A 19,614-nucleotide genomic window follows, 5' to 3' on the forward strand; every position below is an offset into this window, starting at 1 on the left:
GCCCATCTATGCAGACCAGATTCAGTTTCCAATGAATCTGAACCCTTAAGAAAAAGTTTAGGCTCTTTTTTTTTCTGATCTCTTTGTCTTTTTACACCCGAGGGAAAATTACTCAAAGCTTAGTCTATCTTAGATGTCTCTTCAGGCTAATCCTTACATATATTCTCAGCAGGTGGAGCTCCTCATATATATTTGTGTGTTTGTGTTTACTAAATTAGTATATTAAGACTAAATGTGTGATTTCTTTGTGAATTCCCAGGTAAAGAAACTTTCTTCTACCAGGGCAGGTTGGCACCTTTTCTACAACCTATAGGCACAACTAGGGGCAGCTAGGTGTCACAGAGGACAGAGTACTGGGTCTAGAGTCAGAAAAACTCATTATTGTGTGTTCAAATCTAGCCTCAGGCAATTCAGATGAGCTGTGTTTGGGCAAGTCACTTAACCCTTTTTGCCTCTGTTTCTTCATCTGTAAAATAAGCTCGAGAAGGAAATGGCAAACCACTCCAGTATCTTTGCCAAGAAAACCCCAAATCGGGTCACAAAAAGTTAGACACAACTGAAATGGTTAAACAACAAATAGGTGTAATGACCCTAGGCCTTCCTGGCACCAAGGGCAGCTCTCTATCCACTCTACAAAGCTTCTTGATGCTCCATTGTTTCCTATTGCCCCGTTCCCACACCACATCACAGTCTCTGGTGAGATTCATGAAGCAAAAGAAACAGTGTAGTGAAAACAAAGATAGGAAGGGAGGCTAAATTGGACCAAACATACGTATGTTGAAGTATACATCTAGGTTGAAGATGAAACAGTTTTTATGATATTTGCACATAATTCTCAAGCTATGTGAAAGAGAGGGAAATATTCAAAAGACTTGGGAAAAATAGATCTTATGATTACCACACACATAGCAAGGCAACCAAAAAGAATCGATAACAAATGACTAAGTTTTCTACTTCTATAAAATCATCATGAGAACAATATTTGAAAATATGAATAATGTTCTGAGTGAAAGTATATTGTTAGGCATTTCACAAGAGATATTAAGGTTCTGGCACCAGCAAACAATATGAAGTTTTAAGTAGATGTTGATTCTTCACAATAAAAAGACAAATTAATGAGTTTGCTAATTCTTCTTCCCGAAATGTACATTAGCTTATATTTGGCCATGGTGACCCAATAGATAATGGCTATCCTCATTATCCTAGTTAATAGACTGTTCTTATTAGTTGCTCTCACATGGTGAAATATAATTATGTAGCACTTAGTTATAAATTCTCTCAGTCGTCCGAATTTTATTTAATGTATGCATAAAAACTATAGGGACAATTTTTTTGCTGTCAGACTCTTATTTTCCTACATAATTGTGAAGCCTTTGTAGTCATCTTGAATGTATTTGGGACAATGAAAGAGCAGTCAAGTAATTTGGCCAGGTCACACAACAGGAGAGGTTACATTCCTGCTTCCATCCTCTTCATTAACTCAAGTTTACAATGACACTGAGTGACGGGGAATAAATGTAGATCATATTTTGAATCTACCAGTGTTTCACATGAAAATTTTGACTTTGATGTTAGCCTAGCAGAGTTGATTTTGAGACTTTTCATAATTTTGTTAACTAGATTGAGAAAATAATACAAGAATTTTTCATGGAAATTGTTCAAGAATCCAATCAAATAATGAAAAGAAAGAGGAATTTAATTTAGTGGTGAACCTGTTGTCCTTGGTCACATTTATCAAAACTCTTACATGTTTGTGAATTCTAGGTCTTCTACTTCGGGGTTTAATCATCCTTAAACCCCATTATATTGGTGATTTTGTTTGATTATGATAAAACTTTATATTTGAAAGCATGAGAGACAACATTTGTATTTGTTTTAAATTAAGTTCCTTGAGAAGCTGCATTGTATAATAGATGGAAAATTGGCCTGAGCATTCTAAAGACTTGACTGATGCATAATCTTATGGCACTTTAGTCACTTAATTCTCAGTGCCAGTGGCAACTCTCTAAGGCTATCATTGCAGAGCAAATGTTTATGTACATGGGCAGAGAAAGTTCTGTCTCTAATTGAGAGAGGCAGAATTGGAATCAAGAAAGAATAAACTCTTCAGAACTGGAAGAAAGAAAAATTCACTTGAAAGAGAATTCTTTACTTCCTTCATTGGAACCTTTAGAATTGAGTCAACAAGGACAGCTGGGTAGCTCAGTGGAGTGAGAGTCAGGCCTAGAGACAGGAGGTCCTAGGTTCAAATCCGGCCTCAGCCACTTCCCAGCTGTGTGACCCTGGGCAAGTCACTTGACCCCCATTGCCCACCCTTACCAATCTTCCACCTATGAGACAATACACCGAAGTACAAGGGTTTAAAAAAAAAAGAATTGAGTCAACAAGCATTTTTTAAGCAAATACTATATACCAGAGAGGGTGCTAAATTTGGGGAATAAATATACAAGCAAAAAGAAAGACAGTTCCTGCCCTCAAGGAACTTACATTCTAACAAAGGGAAATAACTAGTAAAAAGGGAAGCTGATGGGGGGTTGGGTGGGGAGGTTGTAGCCACATAGGGGTGTGATGGAAAAAAGAATTCCAGAAGTCAGAAACTGAAACACTAAGGGATGATGGAGGGTACACGGTTAGCTTGGACTCGTCTTAAGATGGAGGTTCCAGAAGTAACTAACCAGTTAGAGGATAGAGTCACAAAGGTGGAAGGGCCTTCAAGGGTTAAAAGAATACTGGGAAATGGTGATGGATTTAATTGGCATCAGCAGACAATTAAAAGGTATTCTTCACCATGCAGGCCCTTCATATCATGCTCTGACTATGGGATGGTCCCTGCATGTGTTATCACACATTTCCATTTTCAGATTGTAGAAAATCACCCATGGGGGAATTTTGTTGTCCAGAGTGCACATGGGACAGGCACATGAGTGTTCCCCCACTGGCCAGCTCCCCATTATACAAACACGTAAAAAATTGTTCTTTTGTGTCATGGAAAAATACATACTGGAGAGTCCAAGGAAATTGAATTAGCCTTAGAAAGGAAAAAATTATGTCTTAAATACTTCTTTTCCACAGACATGCCTTTGTTTCATAGTTTCCAAGAATGGGGCTACTGGTAAAGAGATGTAGATAGAGGCTTCCTTCTCAAAAAGAGAGAGATTATTAGTCTATGCCTCAGATCAATAGAAGTTTGGATAAAATGCAACTTTAAAAGTTGTATTTTGAGACCTAAATTTAGCATGATCATGCTGTATGGAAAGAGGCAATAAGGCATCCTGAAGACATTTGTGTCTGTGAAATTGCCCTCTAATGGCTTTGCCCTTTGATCCAGCCATACCACTGCTGGGTTTGTACCCCCAAAGAGATAATAAGGAAAAAAAAACTTGTACAAAAATATTTATAGCCGCGCTCTTTGGCGTGGCAAAAAAATCAGAAAATGAGGGGGTGTCTATCGATTGGGGAATGACTGGACAAATTGTGGTATCTGTTGCTGATGGAATACTATTGTACTGAAAAGAATAATGAATTGGAGGAATTCCACATGAACTGGAATAACCTCCAGGAATTGATACAGAGTGAAAGGAGCAGAACCATTGTATAAAGAGACAGATACACTATAGCACAATTGAAAGTAACAGACTTTTCTGCTAGCAGCAATGCAATGATCCAGTACAATTCTGAAAGAACTTATGAGAAAGAACACTATCCACATCCAGAGAAAGAACTGTGGGAGAGTAGAAACACAGAAGAAAAACAACTGCTTGATCACATGGGTCAATGGGGATATGATTAGGGTTTTGGTATTAAAAGATCACTGTATTGCAAATATGAATAACATGGAAATAGGTTTTGAATGATGATACATGTAAAACCCAGTGGAACTGCTTTTCAGCACAGGGAGTGGGGAGGGAAGAGGGGTGGAAAAATCATGAATCATGGAACCATGGAAAATATTCTAAAGAAATTAAAAGAAATTAAAAATTAAAAAAAGAAATTGCCCTCTAACAAAGGCTTTAAAGGATTTAATTCCATCTATAACAGTTCAGTACCAATTCAAGAGTATTTGTGGTAAATTTATATACATACTGTTCCTACTGCCTAGAATATACATTCTGTCTCTGCTGCCCCTAGAATACAAAGCTCATGGAATGTCAAGCGTCTTTATGGTTTCAAGTTTCTGATTTCTAAAGAACATTTCCCTTCAGAGTATTTCAGTACATAGCTGTGCGTTATCACATGCTAAATCAGATAGTTCCCAGGTGTCTGGGAAAAGCAGTGAGAACTTAGGAAAAGAAATATGGAAATGAACAAGCTGGGAAAATCTAACTTCCAGCTTCCTGGTTCTTTAGGTCTGTGTTTCGTAGCCATAGTTAAATTAAAGGAAAGAATTCTTTTTAAAAATATAACTTTTACCAAAGACTATTTACTAAGAAGATGTGTCAAGAACAAAAACAAAAACACATCCCTCTCCCTTCTTCCTCCCAACCTTCCTAAACTGGAGCACACTCTCTCTCTTACTACCTTGGTCCCTGGGGAGTGTACCCTGAAACCAACTTGTACATTCTTACCTCCAAGTTCATTTCCTTTTGAAAAGTGGCGTCCCTGTATCTCTTAGAATGATCTTGGACAGATTTTGGGTCAGATAGCCATAATTTTTAACTCATATCAAGAAAGAAAATCCCTTCTTGTCCTTTATAATTAGCTTTAACTGAAAAGGATTTTTACTGTAAACAGTGTAGACTGTAACATTTTGACATTTATTACAATTGCAATCATTTCTGCTTAACACAGATTTAATTCCGGTGCCCTGATAATGCACTTCTTACACAGATAGGTCTTTTTGTGTGACACATTTGATTAGAAATTAGCGAGTTCAAGGCCAAAACATTTGTTAAGAAAATGCTGTTCAGGTGAAGACTTTTCAGTAATTTTTTTCCATAGAAGTTTAGAAACTTTGAAAATCAATTTTTACTGTGCTCATACATCATTGAAGAGCAAAGTTTATGAAGCTCCATGGGAAATGTAATCAAGTATATTGGGTTCTCCTAGAGGAGTAAAATGCCTACAGCATTCTTTCTCTGTCCCTCATTAAAGATAACGATACTTAGTGACCCACTTCCTTATCTACTACCTTCATTTAGGAAAATAAAAATGACTTTCTCTTGCAGTTCCTCGCCAGCCAGGAGTGAACAATGACCTGTTTGAAATATTTGAAATTGAAAGAGGGATCAGCGCAGATGATGAAGCCAAAGATGATCCAGGTAGATTCCAGCATCTCTATTTACATGTTAATGAACTTTGATTCTTTTTCTCCCCCTTCCATGTTGATTATTTCAAATCTTAACTTGGTGACTCCTGGGAATGCTATGCATTCCGACTTTTTCACACTAACTTTGTTTCCTCTGAAGTTAAGGCACTTGAGCCAAAACTATTGATTCATGCTATTCGCTGTGATTTTTAATGGAATCAAACAACATTTAAGTTGTGCTGTCAGAACTTGGCACCACTTTCTGTAGTCTCTTCTTACAGATAGACTCAGTTGGCATTTCTGTCGGGAGAGCTTTCATGCAGTTTCCAATTTGATCTCAGAGAGATGGTTGAGTCAAGGTTGTGAGACATTAGAGAGGAGGAAATGGAACATGGAAGGGAATTTGAATTTGGGGGAAGATTCAATCATCTCTACTTTTCTTCAGATGCCAATCTGATTTTTGTAATCCACTGAGGTGTTTTGATTCTTTCCTTTAGGTGTTCTGATACACAGCTGTAATTTTGACCATGGTCTTTGTGGATGGATCAGAGAAAAAGATGATGACTTACACTGGGAACCAACCAGAGATCCAACAGGTAAAAGCATTTAGTGGCAATATCTTGGGTATAAGACTCCGTCTGCCTATTAGGACATTGAAGACACATGAAGCAATTACAATAATAGGAGATTTGGGGGCCATATGGAATCTCTGAAGCTATTTAGTCCAAACCTGTCATTGTACAGATGAGAAAACCAAGTTCCCTAGAGATGAAGTGACTTGCCTGAGGCCACACAAGCAGAGCATGACAGAAGCATGATGGAAGCCTCCCACTGTACATGTTCCCTGACTTTTAGATGACACTTTTCAAAGCATTTCACATTAGATCATCTCAGCTGATCCTTCCAGTAAGCACTTTGGAGATCTAGGTTGGGCAAAGGGCACTGGTTCTTCATTTCCCATGAAGTAACTGGGGCTCAGAAATCTGTCCAAAGTCACACAGCTAGCCAGAGGATAGGGACAGCTCGGTCACTTCTGACTGAATGAGGAGACCAGGGCTTGAGAACAGAAAATCCTCCAAAGCTACTCATGATAGATTCTAAAAGTTTCTTATCTAGCATAGTCTGAGAGATTTGATTTTATAAGCATCTACCATAATGTACCCCAGATCTAGGGCAAACGTTTTTCTCTATGTAAATTGTTTTAGAAATGGCCCTCTGGAGGGCTTCTAAGATTGCCAGGTTTTTTTTCCCTCATCTAAAATCTAAGTATTGAGTAGGATTTCATGTAGCCCATCTTCATCCCTTCCCTTTCTGGCAGTGGTCAGTGTCATAGATAGTACTAGTTGGGAAATGAGGGTGATGATGATTATAACACTTCTAAATAACATTTCGAGATATAACAGGTGTAACCTGCTGGAGGAAATTCTGACGTATAAAACCTTCAGCCAACAGAATAAATTAGGGAGTGGAGTTCTCGTTCGTTCTCTCTCTCTCTCTCTCTCTCTCTCTCTCTCTCTCTCTCGTATTCTTTAATTTACAGATGGATCTGATACTGTATATAAACGATGACTTGCTTTGAGCAAATTCAACAGATTCACAACTTTTCAAAAGACTGATTTGTGGAAGGTATTGCTTCTGGACTTTTGTTTTTCATTTTTATTATAATTGAACATTTCTAAATGCCAAAGACTTGAGAACAGAAGATTGGGGTTCTCTTGTTTGCTGGCTTTACCTGGCAGGAGAGCGGAGTGGATGTTGATGAGAGGTTGGAGAGGGTGTGATAAACCTTGAAATATAGTTCATGAAATTAGGCAAGGGAAGAGAAACAGCATGGTGGAATACATGGACAGAAAAAATACCTTAAGGTCAGTGGATCATGGATCCCATTGACCGTCTAGTGAAGTCTTTTGGATAATTCCAAACACATAAAATATAGTCCATAGAATTACAAAGGAAATTAATTTATAAAGAGCTACAATGATCAATATGATAAAAATTATAATAATGAGCTAGCTTTTATATAGTGCTTTTAGGTTGCTAAGTGTTTTACAGATATTATCTCATTTGATCCATTCAGTGACTGTGAGGAGTCTATTGAGAGACCGTGAGAGGCACCCCAACTTTTAAAAAACCTTGCCCTAGATTGATATCCAGGGGATTTGTCTCAAATCTTGACTGGAGTCTCATAACTAGGTAATCCCGTCTTGCTTCCGCATATTGCCCAAATCTCTCTGATCTTCTGAGGAGGCAAAAGGTAGTCTGTCTCCCCACAACTTTTCCCCAAGCCCTCTTGACTACTTCCCTGCCAGAGCCCAGCCTGTCTCACTTCTTTCCCTATTCAGATACTCACCTGATCTATTCTCAATACTTACACTTCTAACTGCATTCGAGATCATTCCTTATGCTAGAGTTATTTTTTTTTTAATTTTAAACCCTTAACTTTTGTGTATTGATTTATAGGTGGAAGATTGGTAAGAGTAGGCAATGGGGGTCAAGTGACTTGCCCAGGGTCACACAGCTGGGAAGTGTCTGAGGCCGGATTTGAACCTAGGACCTCCCGTCTCTAGGCCTGGCTCTCAATCCACTGAGCTACCCAGCTGCCCCCTTATGCTAGAGTTATTGACCAGAAAGTGATCTGAGCTCATCTCTGTCTAATAGACTGAGGGCAACATGGACCATTATTAGAGAGGAATGGATTTAGAGTCAAAGGGCTGGGTTTGAATCCTGACTTTGCAATTAATATCTCTGGGTCTAAGGACAAGTCGCTACCTCTTCGTATCTCAGTTTCCCATCTATAAAATGAAAGGAATGGACTAGAAGCCTTTGGTGATGATGTGATGATGATGATGATGACAAAGATGATGACAACAATGATAGCATTTTTATGGTGTCTACTCTATGCCAGACCCTGTGCTAAATGCTTTACAAACATTATTTCATTTGATTTTCACTACAACCCTGGGAGGTAGGGAAGGGAAAGGAATAAACATTTATATAGCTCCAAGCACTTTCTGTGATCTCATTTGAAGCTCATGACAACTCTGGGAGAGAGGTGCTATTATTCCTATTCATTTTACAGTTAAAGAAATTGAAATGAACAGAGATTAAGTGACTTGCCTGTGGTGCTCTGGTAAATATGTTTTAGAAAAAATTTTAGAGATTTTTTTTTTATTTTAGAGAATTTAAAGAAATTTAGAAATAGGATTTGAACCAGATCTTCCTGAGTAGCACAGTGAATAGAGTGTTGGGCCTGGAATCAGACTTAACTTCCTGAGTTCAAATCTAGCCTCTGATATTTACTAGGTATGTGACCTGAGGCAGATCATTTAACCCTGTTTGCCTCAGTTTCCTGATCTGTAAAATGAGTTGGAGAAGGAAATGCCAAATCATTCTAGTAGCTCTACCAAGAAAACCCCAAATGTGGGGGCAGCTGGGTAGCTCAGTGGATTGAGACCCAGGCCTAGAGATGGGAGGTTCTAGGTTCAAATCTGGCCTCAGACACTTCCCAGCTGTGTGACCCTGGGCAAGTCACTTGACCCCCATTACCTACCCTTCCCACTCTTCTGCCTTGACTCCAAGACGGAAGGTAAGGGTTTAAAAAAAAAAAGAAAAAAGAAAACCCCAAATGGCATCATGAACAGTCAGATACAACCAAAAACCAACCAAATAGCCAACAACTTCCTGAGAGGTACAATGGTTAGAGTTCTGGGCCTGGAGCCAAGAAGAATCATCTTTCTAAGTTCAATTCTGGCCACTTAGTAACTGTGTGATCCCGGGCAAGTTTGCCTCAGTTTCCTCATCTGTAAAATGAGGGCGAAACGACAAACCACTCCAGTATCTGTGCCAAAAAAAAACCCCAAATGGGATCCCAAAGTGCCAGACACGACTGAAATGACTGAAAAACAAGAACAACTTCCTTACTCACAGGAAAACTCTCAGTCTACAAAGCAGTTCAGCTTTCTGTCAAGAAGTTAACTCTAATTAGTTCTGTAAAGAGGTTGATTCAAATTTCTCTGAGTATTCCCTTATCATATGATGCAGCATCTTCTTTTTTATAGAACCGTCATTAATAGCCTTGAAAAGTGTTTTTCCAAAACCTTTTTTAAGCCAACAGGTCCTACCAGGGACAATGAGTTCTCGTGTATTTTCTTAACCTGCTTTGCAGGGTGTGGAAAAAAGGGGGATCAGGTTTTCCCCTTAGGCTCTCATTCCTGCTTTTGAAAAAGAGAAAAGAAAACTCTTTTTATTCAAAATGAAGGAATTTTTTCCTCAGCATGGTTCAGATACCTTCAAGACAAAGTGAGATAAGTCGTAGCCTCATTTATCATAGTGAGACTCCAAAGTTCTGGCAGCCTTTGCAAAAAAAAGATCATTTGAAATTGCTATTAGTTTGACTTCCCCTGTAAGACCCTCTTGTTTGAGTTCTCCACCCAGCAGATTGATAGTATTAGTATCCATTTCCAGAGAGGATTAAGATAATCCTAGTTATTGTCTTTTTTTAATTGAACATCATCTACCCACAATAATCTCACACCGCAGCCAGAGCCTGAATACCTGTCACTATTCAAAAGTTGACACATGGAAAGATTTTTCTGCTTTCGTATAAAATCTTAAGATTAGGGGATTTTTATTACAACTTTGATGCTCATTGTAATTTGGTTGTTTCTATTATAATTAACTAACATTATTCATAATTGTTATCATCATTTTGTTATGGGTTTTTTTTGGCATAATAAGTAGAAGGGAGATTGATGGGTGCAGGCAGGAGCTCCCTCTTTGAATGGATCCATGGTTTCACGGATGTTGGTACTTAGTCCATTGGTGTTGGTGCCATTGATTCCATTGGTTCCAAGCCAACCAGCCTTTGCCCTGGAAGATGTTGGTCCATGTCTTTGTAGAAAATCAATCAACAGACTGAAGGTCTTTCTTCTCTGGCTCTCTACTTAATGGAGTTGCTAGGTTGCACCCTGGAGGTCAGGAAGACTCATCTTCCTGAGTTCAAGTCCAGTCTCAGACACTTACTTAATAGTTGTGTGACCCTGGACAAGCCATTAAATCCTTTTTGCCTTAGTTTCCTCATCTGTAAAATGAGCCAGAGAAGGAAATGGGAAACCATTCCAGTATCTTTGCCGAGAAAACTCCAAATCGGGTCACAAAGAGTCAGACATGACTGTAAATGTTCAGACAACAAGAATGTAGCACTTACCGTGAGGCTAGTCTAATTTTCCTCTCCTGGTCCTATATATCCATGCCCTTGGTATAGGAAGAGGACGCTCTGAATCATCTATCTAGTTCTTGATACAGCTAGTATCAAGGTGTGCAATGATAGAATACCGAGTCTGGAGTCAGGAAGACCTGAGTTCAATTCCTATCTCAGATGTTTACTAGCTGTATGATCCTGGACAAGTCACTTTATCTCTGCCTCAATTTCCTCATCCATAAAATGGGGATAATAATAGCATATATCTCCCTGGGTTACTGTGAGAATCCAGTGAGGTAATAATTATCAACACTTTGCAAACTTTAAGTGCTAGATAAATGCTAGTCTTTATTTTTTTTTAATTAAAAAAATCCTTACTTTTCATCTTAGAATAAATATTTTATATTGGTTCCAAGGGAAAAGAGCAGTAACGGTTAGACATTGGAATGGGAGTTAAGTGACTTGCCCAGGATCACACAGCTAGGATATGTTGAAGGCCAGATTTGAACTCAGGGCTTCCCATCTCCAGGTCTGGGTATCTTTTCACTGAACCATGTAGTCATTAGAATCTTGAACCCTTAGACTATGTTTCCCACAACTCCCTTTCTGTTTCATGTGCGTGCATTGTTACGGGGTTTGTATATTAGTTTCCTTTCTCCTCGCCCTGCCTCTTTTCCATGTGAGTAGCTTAGGTGAGCTCCTTTTACTTTTAATAATAAACTTTATAAATATTAAATTTATAAATATTAGTTTTTAAATCTATAGCCATCTAGCTATCCCCTTATTATTTTCAGTAATAATAGTAATAATACTGATGCTTCTATGCATCCATGACCTCATTCACGTGGGTATTCCTTTTACCAGTGCACTCAGTGCCTTCTGATCCATTTCTTGACCATGGATCAAATGGGCAGAGTAGTTAGAATTTGAATTCATGACAAAAGCATAAGTGGATTAAAATCATTTAGGTGTCATGACCACTAACTTCAAAGCCTTCTGATTTATTTTTTATTAATTTATTAACTTTAGTTTTTATTATTAAATATTTTAAATTTATTAAATAGGGTTTGTTAAATAGGGTACTGGGCTTAGTGTCAAGGCAAGCATCTCTCTAGAAAGAATAAGAGAGGAAACAAGTGATGTAGCAGAATGACCACTGGCTCTGGAGTCAGAGGATTTGAGTTCAAATCCCACCTCTGATTCTTACTAGCTCTGAGACTTTGGGTGAGTTACTTATACTCCTTTGTCTTTAAATTCCTTTTCTGTAAAATGAGGGGGTTGTATTAGATGGCTTTTGAGAGCCTCCTGCTCTGGATCTGTTTTCCTAATTGAGTATCAGTTCATCAGATATTAAATGCATTTATGTGCATTTGAATCCTGGTCTCTAGGAGAAACTCCAAAATATAGGGCACGAATGAAGAAAGGGAGAAGAGGAACGATGTATGCTGGGAACGATTGGCAATCCAGCATGTTAGACAGAAGGGGAGATACGTCTGCCATGGCTCCTGCCTGCATGCGGCTTACAATTTAGTTGGAATGATGAGATAATGAGACGTAATATAATTTAGAATGGGATAAATGCTGTAAGTGTAATATAATGTCATTAGAGATAATCAAAGAGAAGTTGTTCAACAGTTTTCCCAAGGTGCCTTGCAGTGAATAATAGAAGGCAGAGTGACAATTAATGAAGTCACTCGAATTAGAGAAAAATAAGACTTATTTGGGAAAGAAATCAATGCTATCTCAATTCAGGATTTTTAATTAAAAAAAAAACATTGGCATTTGGATAGCACTTAGCCCTCTGGTTTTCTAATGTCAGGATCAGTATATTTAACATGAAAGTTTTTCTAGTGATATTGTCTAAATACCCAGCACAGAGGAATTTGCTGGATTTGGAGTCAGAGGACCTGAGTTCAAATCCCAGCTCTGCTGCTTAGATATCTATGTGACTTTGAGCATGTGACATAATCTTATGTGACCTTAATTTCTTCATCTAAAAAATGAGAGGACTGGACTAGATGTTACCCATCATGCTATGATTTTAGAATACCATATCTTCAGAAGGATCAATTGCAGGTGACTCAAAGACCAAGGCAGGGTTGCTTGATGGGTAGCAAGATATTAATGATGATTCTAGGAAGTGGCATACAGGTATCACTTAAGACATGGCAGCTAAATGTGCAATGAATAGAGAACCAGCCCTAAAGTCAAGAAGAGCCAAGTTCAAATTCATCTTCAAACATTTCCTAGCTGGGTGACTCTGGGCAAGTCATTTAACTTCTATTGACCTTAACTATAAAAAGGAGATAATAGATAATACTTCTCACTGTTGTTGTAAGGATTAAATATAGTAATATTTTAAAGCACCTAGTGGTGCTTTACCTGGCACATAGTAGGCACTTAATACATATTCCTTTTCTTTCCCAATTACCCTGATATATAAAATGAAAAGTTGGACTAAATGACCGCTAAGATTCTGTCTATCAAGCGATGATCCTAGAATTCCCTGCTTTGAGAAGAATAAAAATTGAAGGTGACCCAAAGACCAATGCAGAGGTGTTTGGTGGATGTAGCATATTAATGATCATGATGACGGAAAGTGGTCTAACGGACATCATCTAAGATATGTGTGACTAGAGAGGAAGGTGGGTCGGTCATTTAAGTGTGAGTAAGGGATGACTGACCAATCATCAAGAGCCATTGAACTATCAAACAAAAATATGTTTAAGTGGAAGCCTTCGGCATATTGGTTGGGGAAAATTTATGGAAACAATCCAGAATTCAGTGCAGTGGACAGTAAGTGCCTAATACGTGCAACATACTGCGCTATGTGTTGAGAGAGATACAAAGCCAAAATAGGAGTTAATTCTCACCTTCTCAGAGTTTATAGAGGACCACATTACAAAATGATATATGATGAGGGCATTGAGAGGTGCAAAGTGCTATGGAAGGCCCAAGGAGGAGAAGGTTTATTGCTTGGGGAGTACCAAAAGTCAATCCAACAAGCATTTAGTAAGTACCTACTTTGTGTCAGATATTTTTTTTTTAAATTTTAAACCCTTAACTTCTGTGTATTGACTCATAGGTGGAAGAGTGGTAAGGGTAGGCAATGGGGGTCAAGTGACTTGCCCAGGGTCACACAGCTGGGAAGTGTCTGAGGCCGGATTTGAACCTAGCACTTCCCGTCTCTAGGCCTGGCTCTCAATCCACTGAGCTACCCAGCTGCCCCCTGTGTCAGATATTTTTGCTAAGCTAAGAATCAGACAGGCTCTAATACTTGATCTGAGCTTTTAAGTATGGATTCAGCAGATAAAGAGAAATTATCACCAATTTTGTCAATTACCAAGAGATTTATTCATAGTGAAGTGCTTTTCTGACCGATCTCTACCCCTGAGCTCCTGCAGTACTGGCAGTTAAGGTTAAACTAGCAATAATCTTAAGGTCAAGAAGAAAATTGGGATAGGAGACTGGGGTGACAAATAACTCAGTGTAAGTGGACAAGCATGTCTGAGTGTGTTTCTGATTCTTTTCCTAAGAAAAAAAGAAATTACTTTTAAATCACTAGTTCTTGTTCTAAAGACATTATGGCAGGTGCAGCTAGGTAGTACAATTGATAGAGTGCCAGGCTTGGAGTTGGCAGGACCTGGGTTCAAATGTGGCTTCAGATACTTTCTAGCTGTGAGACCTTGGGCAAGTCACTAAAATTCAGTTGCCTAGCCCTTACCTCTCTTCTGCTTTAGAAAATACTAATAATTAGAGAAATGCAAATCAAAACAACTCTGAGGTATCACCTCACACCTAGCAGATTGGCTAAAATGAAAGAAGGGGAGAGTAATGAATGTTGGAGGGGATGTGGCCAAATTGGGACATTAATGCATTGCTGGTGGAGCTGTGAACTGATCCAGCCATTCTCGCTGGCAATTTGGAATCATGCTCAAAGGGCTATAAAAGAATGCCTGCCCTTTGATCCAGCCATACCATTGCTGGGTTTGTACCCCAAAGAGATCATAGATAAACAGACTTGTACGAAAATATTCATAGCTGCGCTTTTTGTGGTGGCAACAAATTGGAAAAGGAGGGTATATCCTTCAATTGGGGAATGGCTGAACAAACTGTGGTATATGCGGGTGATGGAATACTATTGTGCTAAAAGGAATAATAAACTGGAGGAGTTCCAGGCAAACTGGAGAGACCTCTGGGAACAGATGCAGAGCGAAAGGAGCAGAGCCAGAAGAACTCTATACACAGAGACTGATATACTGTGGTAAAATTGAATGTAATGGACCTCTGTACCAGCAGCAATACAATGACCCAGGACAATTCTGAGGGATTTATGGTAAAGACGCTACCCACATTCAGAGAAAGGACTGCAGGAGAGGAAACATATAGGAAAAACAACTGCTTGAACGCATGGGTCGGGGTGGACATGATTGAGGGTGTGGACTCGAAACTACCACACCAATGCAACTACCAACAATTTGGAAATTGGTCTTGATCAAGGACACATGACAAAACTAGTGGAAATGCGCATCAGCCATGGGTGGAGGGGGTGCAGGAGGGGGGGTTGAAGGGGAAAGGGGGAGCATGAATCATGTAACCATGTTAAAAATGAATATTAATAAATGTTAAAAAAAAGTTTTCTAAAAAAAAAAAAGAAAATACTAAGATGAAAGATAAGAGTTGACAGAAAGAGAGAGAGACAGAGAGAGACAGAGAGAGATGGAGAGAGGAGAGGAGAGCAGAGCAGAGGGAGAGGGGGGGGGAAAGAGAGGAGAGAAGAGAAAAGAGAAAGAAGAGAAAGGGAGGAAGGAAGGGAGGGAGGAAAGAAACCTGGCATGTTGGATAGACAACCAGCATCCATTTTTAGGGTGACTTAAACTCAAGTCCTGCCTCAATATTTAATGTTTATGTGACCCTAAGGAAGTCACTTCTCAGTGCCCAAGGAGGCTCTGTAAAACTAACTGATTAAGAAGGGGCTGACATGAATTAATAGATTACATATCATCAGGAGAAAATTAAAACATAGGTCCTGTCCAAAACAAAGTTATTTTAAAATTCACCTACTAATGCAACTAATTGAAAGTCAACAGTAAATATAAAAGAATGGAATTTAAGACATAACCTGAATGTTTTATTGGATCTCCTAATGTCTAAGATGGTTGACACAGCTTTAGCCATCAATGGATTTCTGATTAAATAGCAGAGTGACCCATGTGCAAAAGAAAAAATGTCCAACATGAATAAAATGACCAATGTTACTGATCTTCCCATTCTAGGTGGACAGTATTTGACTGTCTCAGCACCCAAAGGTCCAGGTGGAAAAACAGCTCGATTAGTGCTACCGCTTGGCCACCTCATGAATTCAGGCGACTTGTGTCTGTCATTCAAGCACAAAGTATCTGGGGTTCACTCTGGCACACTCCAGGTGTTTGTGAGAAAACATGGTACTCATGGAGCAGCCCTGTGGGGGAGAAATGGCGGCCACGGCTGGAGGCAAACACAGATCACCTTACGAGGTTCTGCTATCAAGAGTGTAAGTAAGACTGCAGAATGATCAGTGCCTATGAGGTTCTCTTTACAACAGAGGAGCTGGGAGTGAGTGACAAGCATTGTAAATTATTCTTCATTAAAAAGCCAGAGTGGAGAAAGCCTTGGTCTCTTCACCAATTAAGACTCTGCAAAGGTTTGAGTTCTTCTTGTTCAGTTGACTTCACTAATTGTCTCTATTCAATCTATTATTCACTGCAAAACTCACTCTGGGAAAAGGGGAGAGAACCAAAGATCTTTGATGGTCTCACTAGAAAAGACTTTGAAAAATGGTGGTGGGTGGAGACTGATAGAATGATTATTTTTAATTTTGACCAACAAAGACTCCGTTTTCCTCCTCCTCCCATTTCCTCATATTCAAACTTGAGAATTATGAATGATCAATAGATATTCCTTGAAAGGCTGAAATATTTCTTTTAATCAGAGATTACTGAGCGAGTCAGAAAGCATCCCTCAAACTAGGTATGTGAACAACATCAGTGGTTTTCTTTTCTGTTTTATACAGGGCACAATGGAGTAAGTATAAGAGAGGATTATGGGATGATGGATGACCTGGTTTAAGTAACAATTGGTTTTAAAATATTTGAGCCATAATTGTAATGCTTAATTTTTCTTTTATACGTTGACTCTAAATAAAGAAGATTAGGGCAAAAGTGGTATAAATCTTAGTAAAGTGCTCAACATTGTTGCTAATAAGCCAAGTCACAGTCAATCAATCAATTGACTTTTATTAAACATCTCTTATGGACCAGGCACTGTGCTAAATGCTGGGAATTTTTTTAAGGCACAAATATTCCTTGATCTCAAAGAGGTACAATCTAATGAAATCGAGGGATTTTGTTTTGTTTTTAATTTAAACCCTTACTTTCCGTCTTAGAATTAATACAGAGTTTTGTTTCCAAGGTAGAAGAGTGGTAAAAATGAGTGCCAAATGACTTGCCCAGGATCACACAGCTTAGAAGTATCTGAGGGCACAATTGAACCCGAAGATCTCCTATCTCTGAGCGTGGCATTCAACCCACTGAGCCACCTAGTTCCCCTTATCTTAGAATTGATACTAAGACAGAAAAATGGTTGATCTTTGATCTTTGATCTCATCACTGTGAACACTGTCTACTGATACACCCTCTTTGCCTCATCTTTACTGCTCTTCTGCCTTGGAATCAATACTCAGTATAGATTCTAAGACAGAAACTAAGGGTTTTAATTTTTTTTTTCTGTGAGGTTGAGTGGTGGGAGTTCATCAGAGAGGAAGAGTTACACAAAGGTTTTTACTGATGACCGATGATTTGCCAAAGAAGATATGTCTGCACACACACACACACACACACACACACAGAGTTCTGCAAAAAGAACATACTGTCATTTTTCACTCTCTGTTTTATTACTTTTTTTTTTAAACTTCTAGACTCTTTCCCAATATTTTCACATTGGTTAGCATTCCTGGGAAAGAGTGGCTTGTTGTCCATAGCTAAAAAAATGGAAAAGATTTCAGAGTTCAGGACTTCAGTGTGATTTTTTTAATTCCTGTCATTTTGAGGCACTTTTTAAAGATTGCTTTGGAAGGATTGTCCGAGCAGTTTTGACTTTCTCTGCGACTAAGCCTCCATCTTGGCTTGATCCCACTGTTGGATTTTTTTGATAGAGCAACTTTGTAATTCAATCTCATCAACTTCTTATAGACAATTCGATTCTCAATGCCAACACTTCTATAAAGCTGTTCATGTTGAGCACAAACGTGAAGCCTGAAGCGACTTAGTATTTTTTTGTGAAATTTCCAAACAAAATGGTTGCTAAAAAGTGGAAGTTGGAGTTGGGAGAAGAGTCTTGACTGCTGCTGTGTTTCTTCTTCTTAGGTCATCTTCAAAGGTGAAAAAAGGCACAGCCACTCTGGGGAGATCGGATTGGATGACGTGAGCTTGAAGAGAGGCCGGTGCTCTGAAGAACCCTAGCTCCACCAGCACCGACAATGAGCATCTGCTTGGTCCCCACTCCTCCCTGCTGTCCCTACCTTCTATCTCCCTTTCCATCAGGCTGAGAAGAGCTGGGTCAGGAGCAAGATGAGTTGGAGATCCGATTCTTGTTGGCCTGCTTTGTGCAATTCCCAATGAAGAGTAAAACTCTCCTTTACATAAAAACCCCCCATGATGGTTACCCTTCATCCATTGTCTCTTCTGGTGCTGCAGCGTAAATGGGACAAAACACATCCTTCATCATGGCTCTGAGATGCCTCTGGAAATAAAGGAAGAGGAGCACATTTTGGTGGAGAGTTTTTTTTTTTTTTTTAAAGAAAGGCAACTCCCTGTGAAAAGGGAATCCTGCTAAATGTCCATTGCTGTACCAAATGTAATAACCATTTCACATGGCATACAGTCTACCTGTGGAATTGGTTAATTCTCCTAATTTAAGCTAGCTCTAGCCTGGAACCAAACTCTGGCTGTCTACTTACTGCCATTTTTTTAAAAGAAAGAAGGATGTGTATGTACAATGTCAAATTACATTTATTCTTATGTTGTATCCATTTTTTTCTAAAAAAGAGACAATTATATAGAGTAGGCATTGCATCCCTTTAATATTGGTAGAGCTGTGTTTTCTGTAAATGTGCTATTGATATTATGTATTTATGTGTTCCTAATATTTACAGACTCTAGCTGTAAGATAAAAAGCAGCTTGTGATCTCTTGAGCTTCGAAAGACACATCATGGGAAATCTTATCCTCTTCTCTGACCCTGTGCTGTAGGCCTGATAGAAACTGTAAATATCATCTCACTTTGACAGGATAAGGCATTGGTGTGAGCTAAATACATATTTTTATAACATAATTGTCTTAATTCTGATGAATCCAGATCAGAGGTGTCAAATATGGGCCCCGATGGGTCACATTGTGGCTGGCAACATTCCCCAGGGGTAGCCTGAAAGAGATTAAAACATCATTGGGGAATATTTAACCAAATAAATAAAACTACAATAGCCCATAGATGATGTTAATATGTGTTTTTTTCTAAATCAAGCCCACAGGTGTAGTGGCCCATTTCTATTTGAGCTTGACACCACTGATCTAGACAATTTTGATTAGAATTAGCTCCTTCCTTCCTACTAAGTGTAGCAAATCATTGCTTCATAGTACAAAAGTGAATTTCTAGCATCTTGTGAATGGGCAGATTTCTATTTTTCAGTTCATAGAAGGGACCTACAAGTTCATCTAGTCCAAACCCCTTTTTTATAGATGAAGAAACTAAGGTCCAAAGAGAATCTCAAGGTCAAAGCTTTCAGTTCTATTTCTAAAAGGAAATCAAAGGCCATCTAGTCCCCACCACCACTATTTTGTAGATGGCGAAACTGATGAACAAGGAAGTTCAGTCAATTGCCCATGATCCAATAAATCTGCTACAAGTAAATGGTAGAGGCAAAATTTGAACTCCTTGGATTCTAGAACCAATGCCTTTCTCATTGTGCCATATGGGGTCCTGAACATATGAACACCCTTCACTGCTTGGCACCATGATTTCAAAGGCAAACATGGTGCCAGACAGCTATTTGCCATTGTCCTATGTCTCTCTCTTGAGAAGTCTCTGAAACTTCTGCTTGCTTACCAGGAAGGAAGGAAAGGAGTCTGTTGGAC

General features: G+C 38.9%; 1 protein-coding gene across 5 annotated transcripts in view; it reads left to right on the forward strand.

Moving 5' to 3' along the window:
- Window positions 1-18,452, forward strand: part of NPNT (nephronectin) — a 134,286-nt gene extending 115,834 nt beyond the window's left edge. For 3 of the 5 annotated variants that reach the window (XM_044680513.1, XM_044680512.1, XM_044680515.1), the window contains 4 exons: window positions 5,166-5,258; window positions 5,743-5,841; window positions 15,722-15,978; window positions 17,849-18,452. In XM_044680513.1, the coding sequence (XP_044536448.1) occupies window positions 5,166-5,258; window positions 5,743-5,841; window positions 15,722-15,978; window positions 17,849-17,944 (545 nt within the window). In that variant the 3' untranslated portion in view covers window positions 17,945-18,452. The remainder of the gene's footprint in view (window positions 1-5,165; window positions 5,259-5,742; window positions 5,842-15,721; window positions 15,979-17,848) is intronic. The other 2 variants (XM_044680514.1, XM_044680516.1) reach the window with 1 other exon arrangement.
- Window positions 18,453-19,614: the final 1,162 nt, after the last annotated feature.

Source organism: Gracilinanus agilis, chromosome 6 (genome assembly GCF_016433145.1).
Source record: "Gracilinanus agilis isolate LMUSP501 chromosome 6, AgileGrace, whole genome shotgun sequence".
Classification (NCBI taxonomy): Eukaryota; Metazoa; Chordata; class Mammalia; order Didelphimorphia; family Didelphidae; genus Gracilinanus; species Gracilinanus agilis.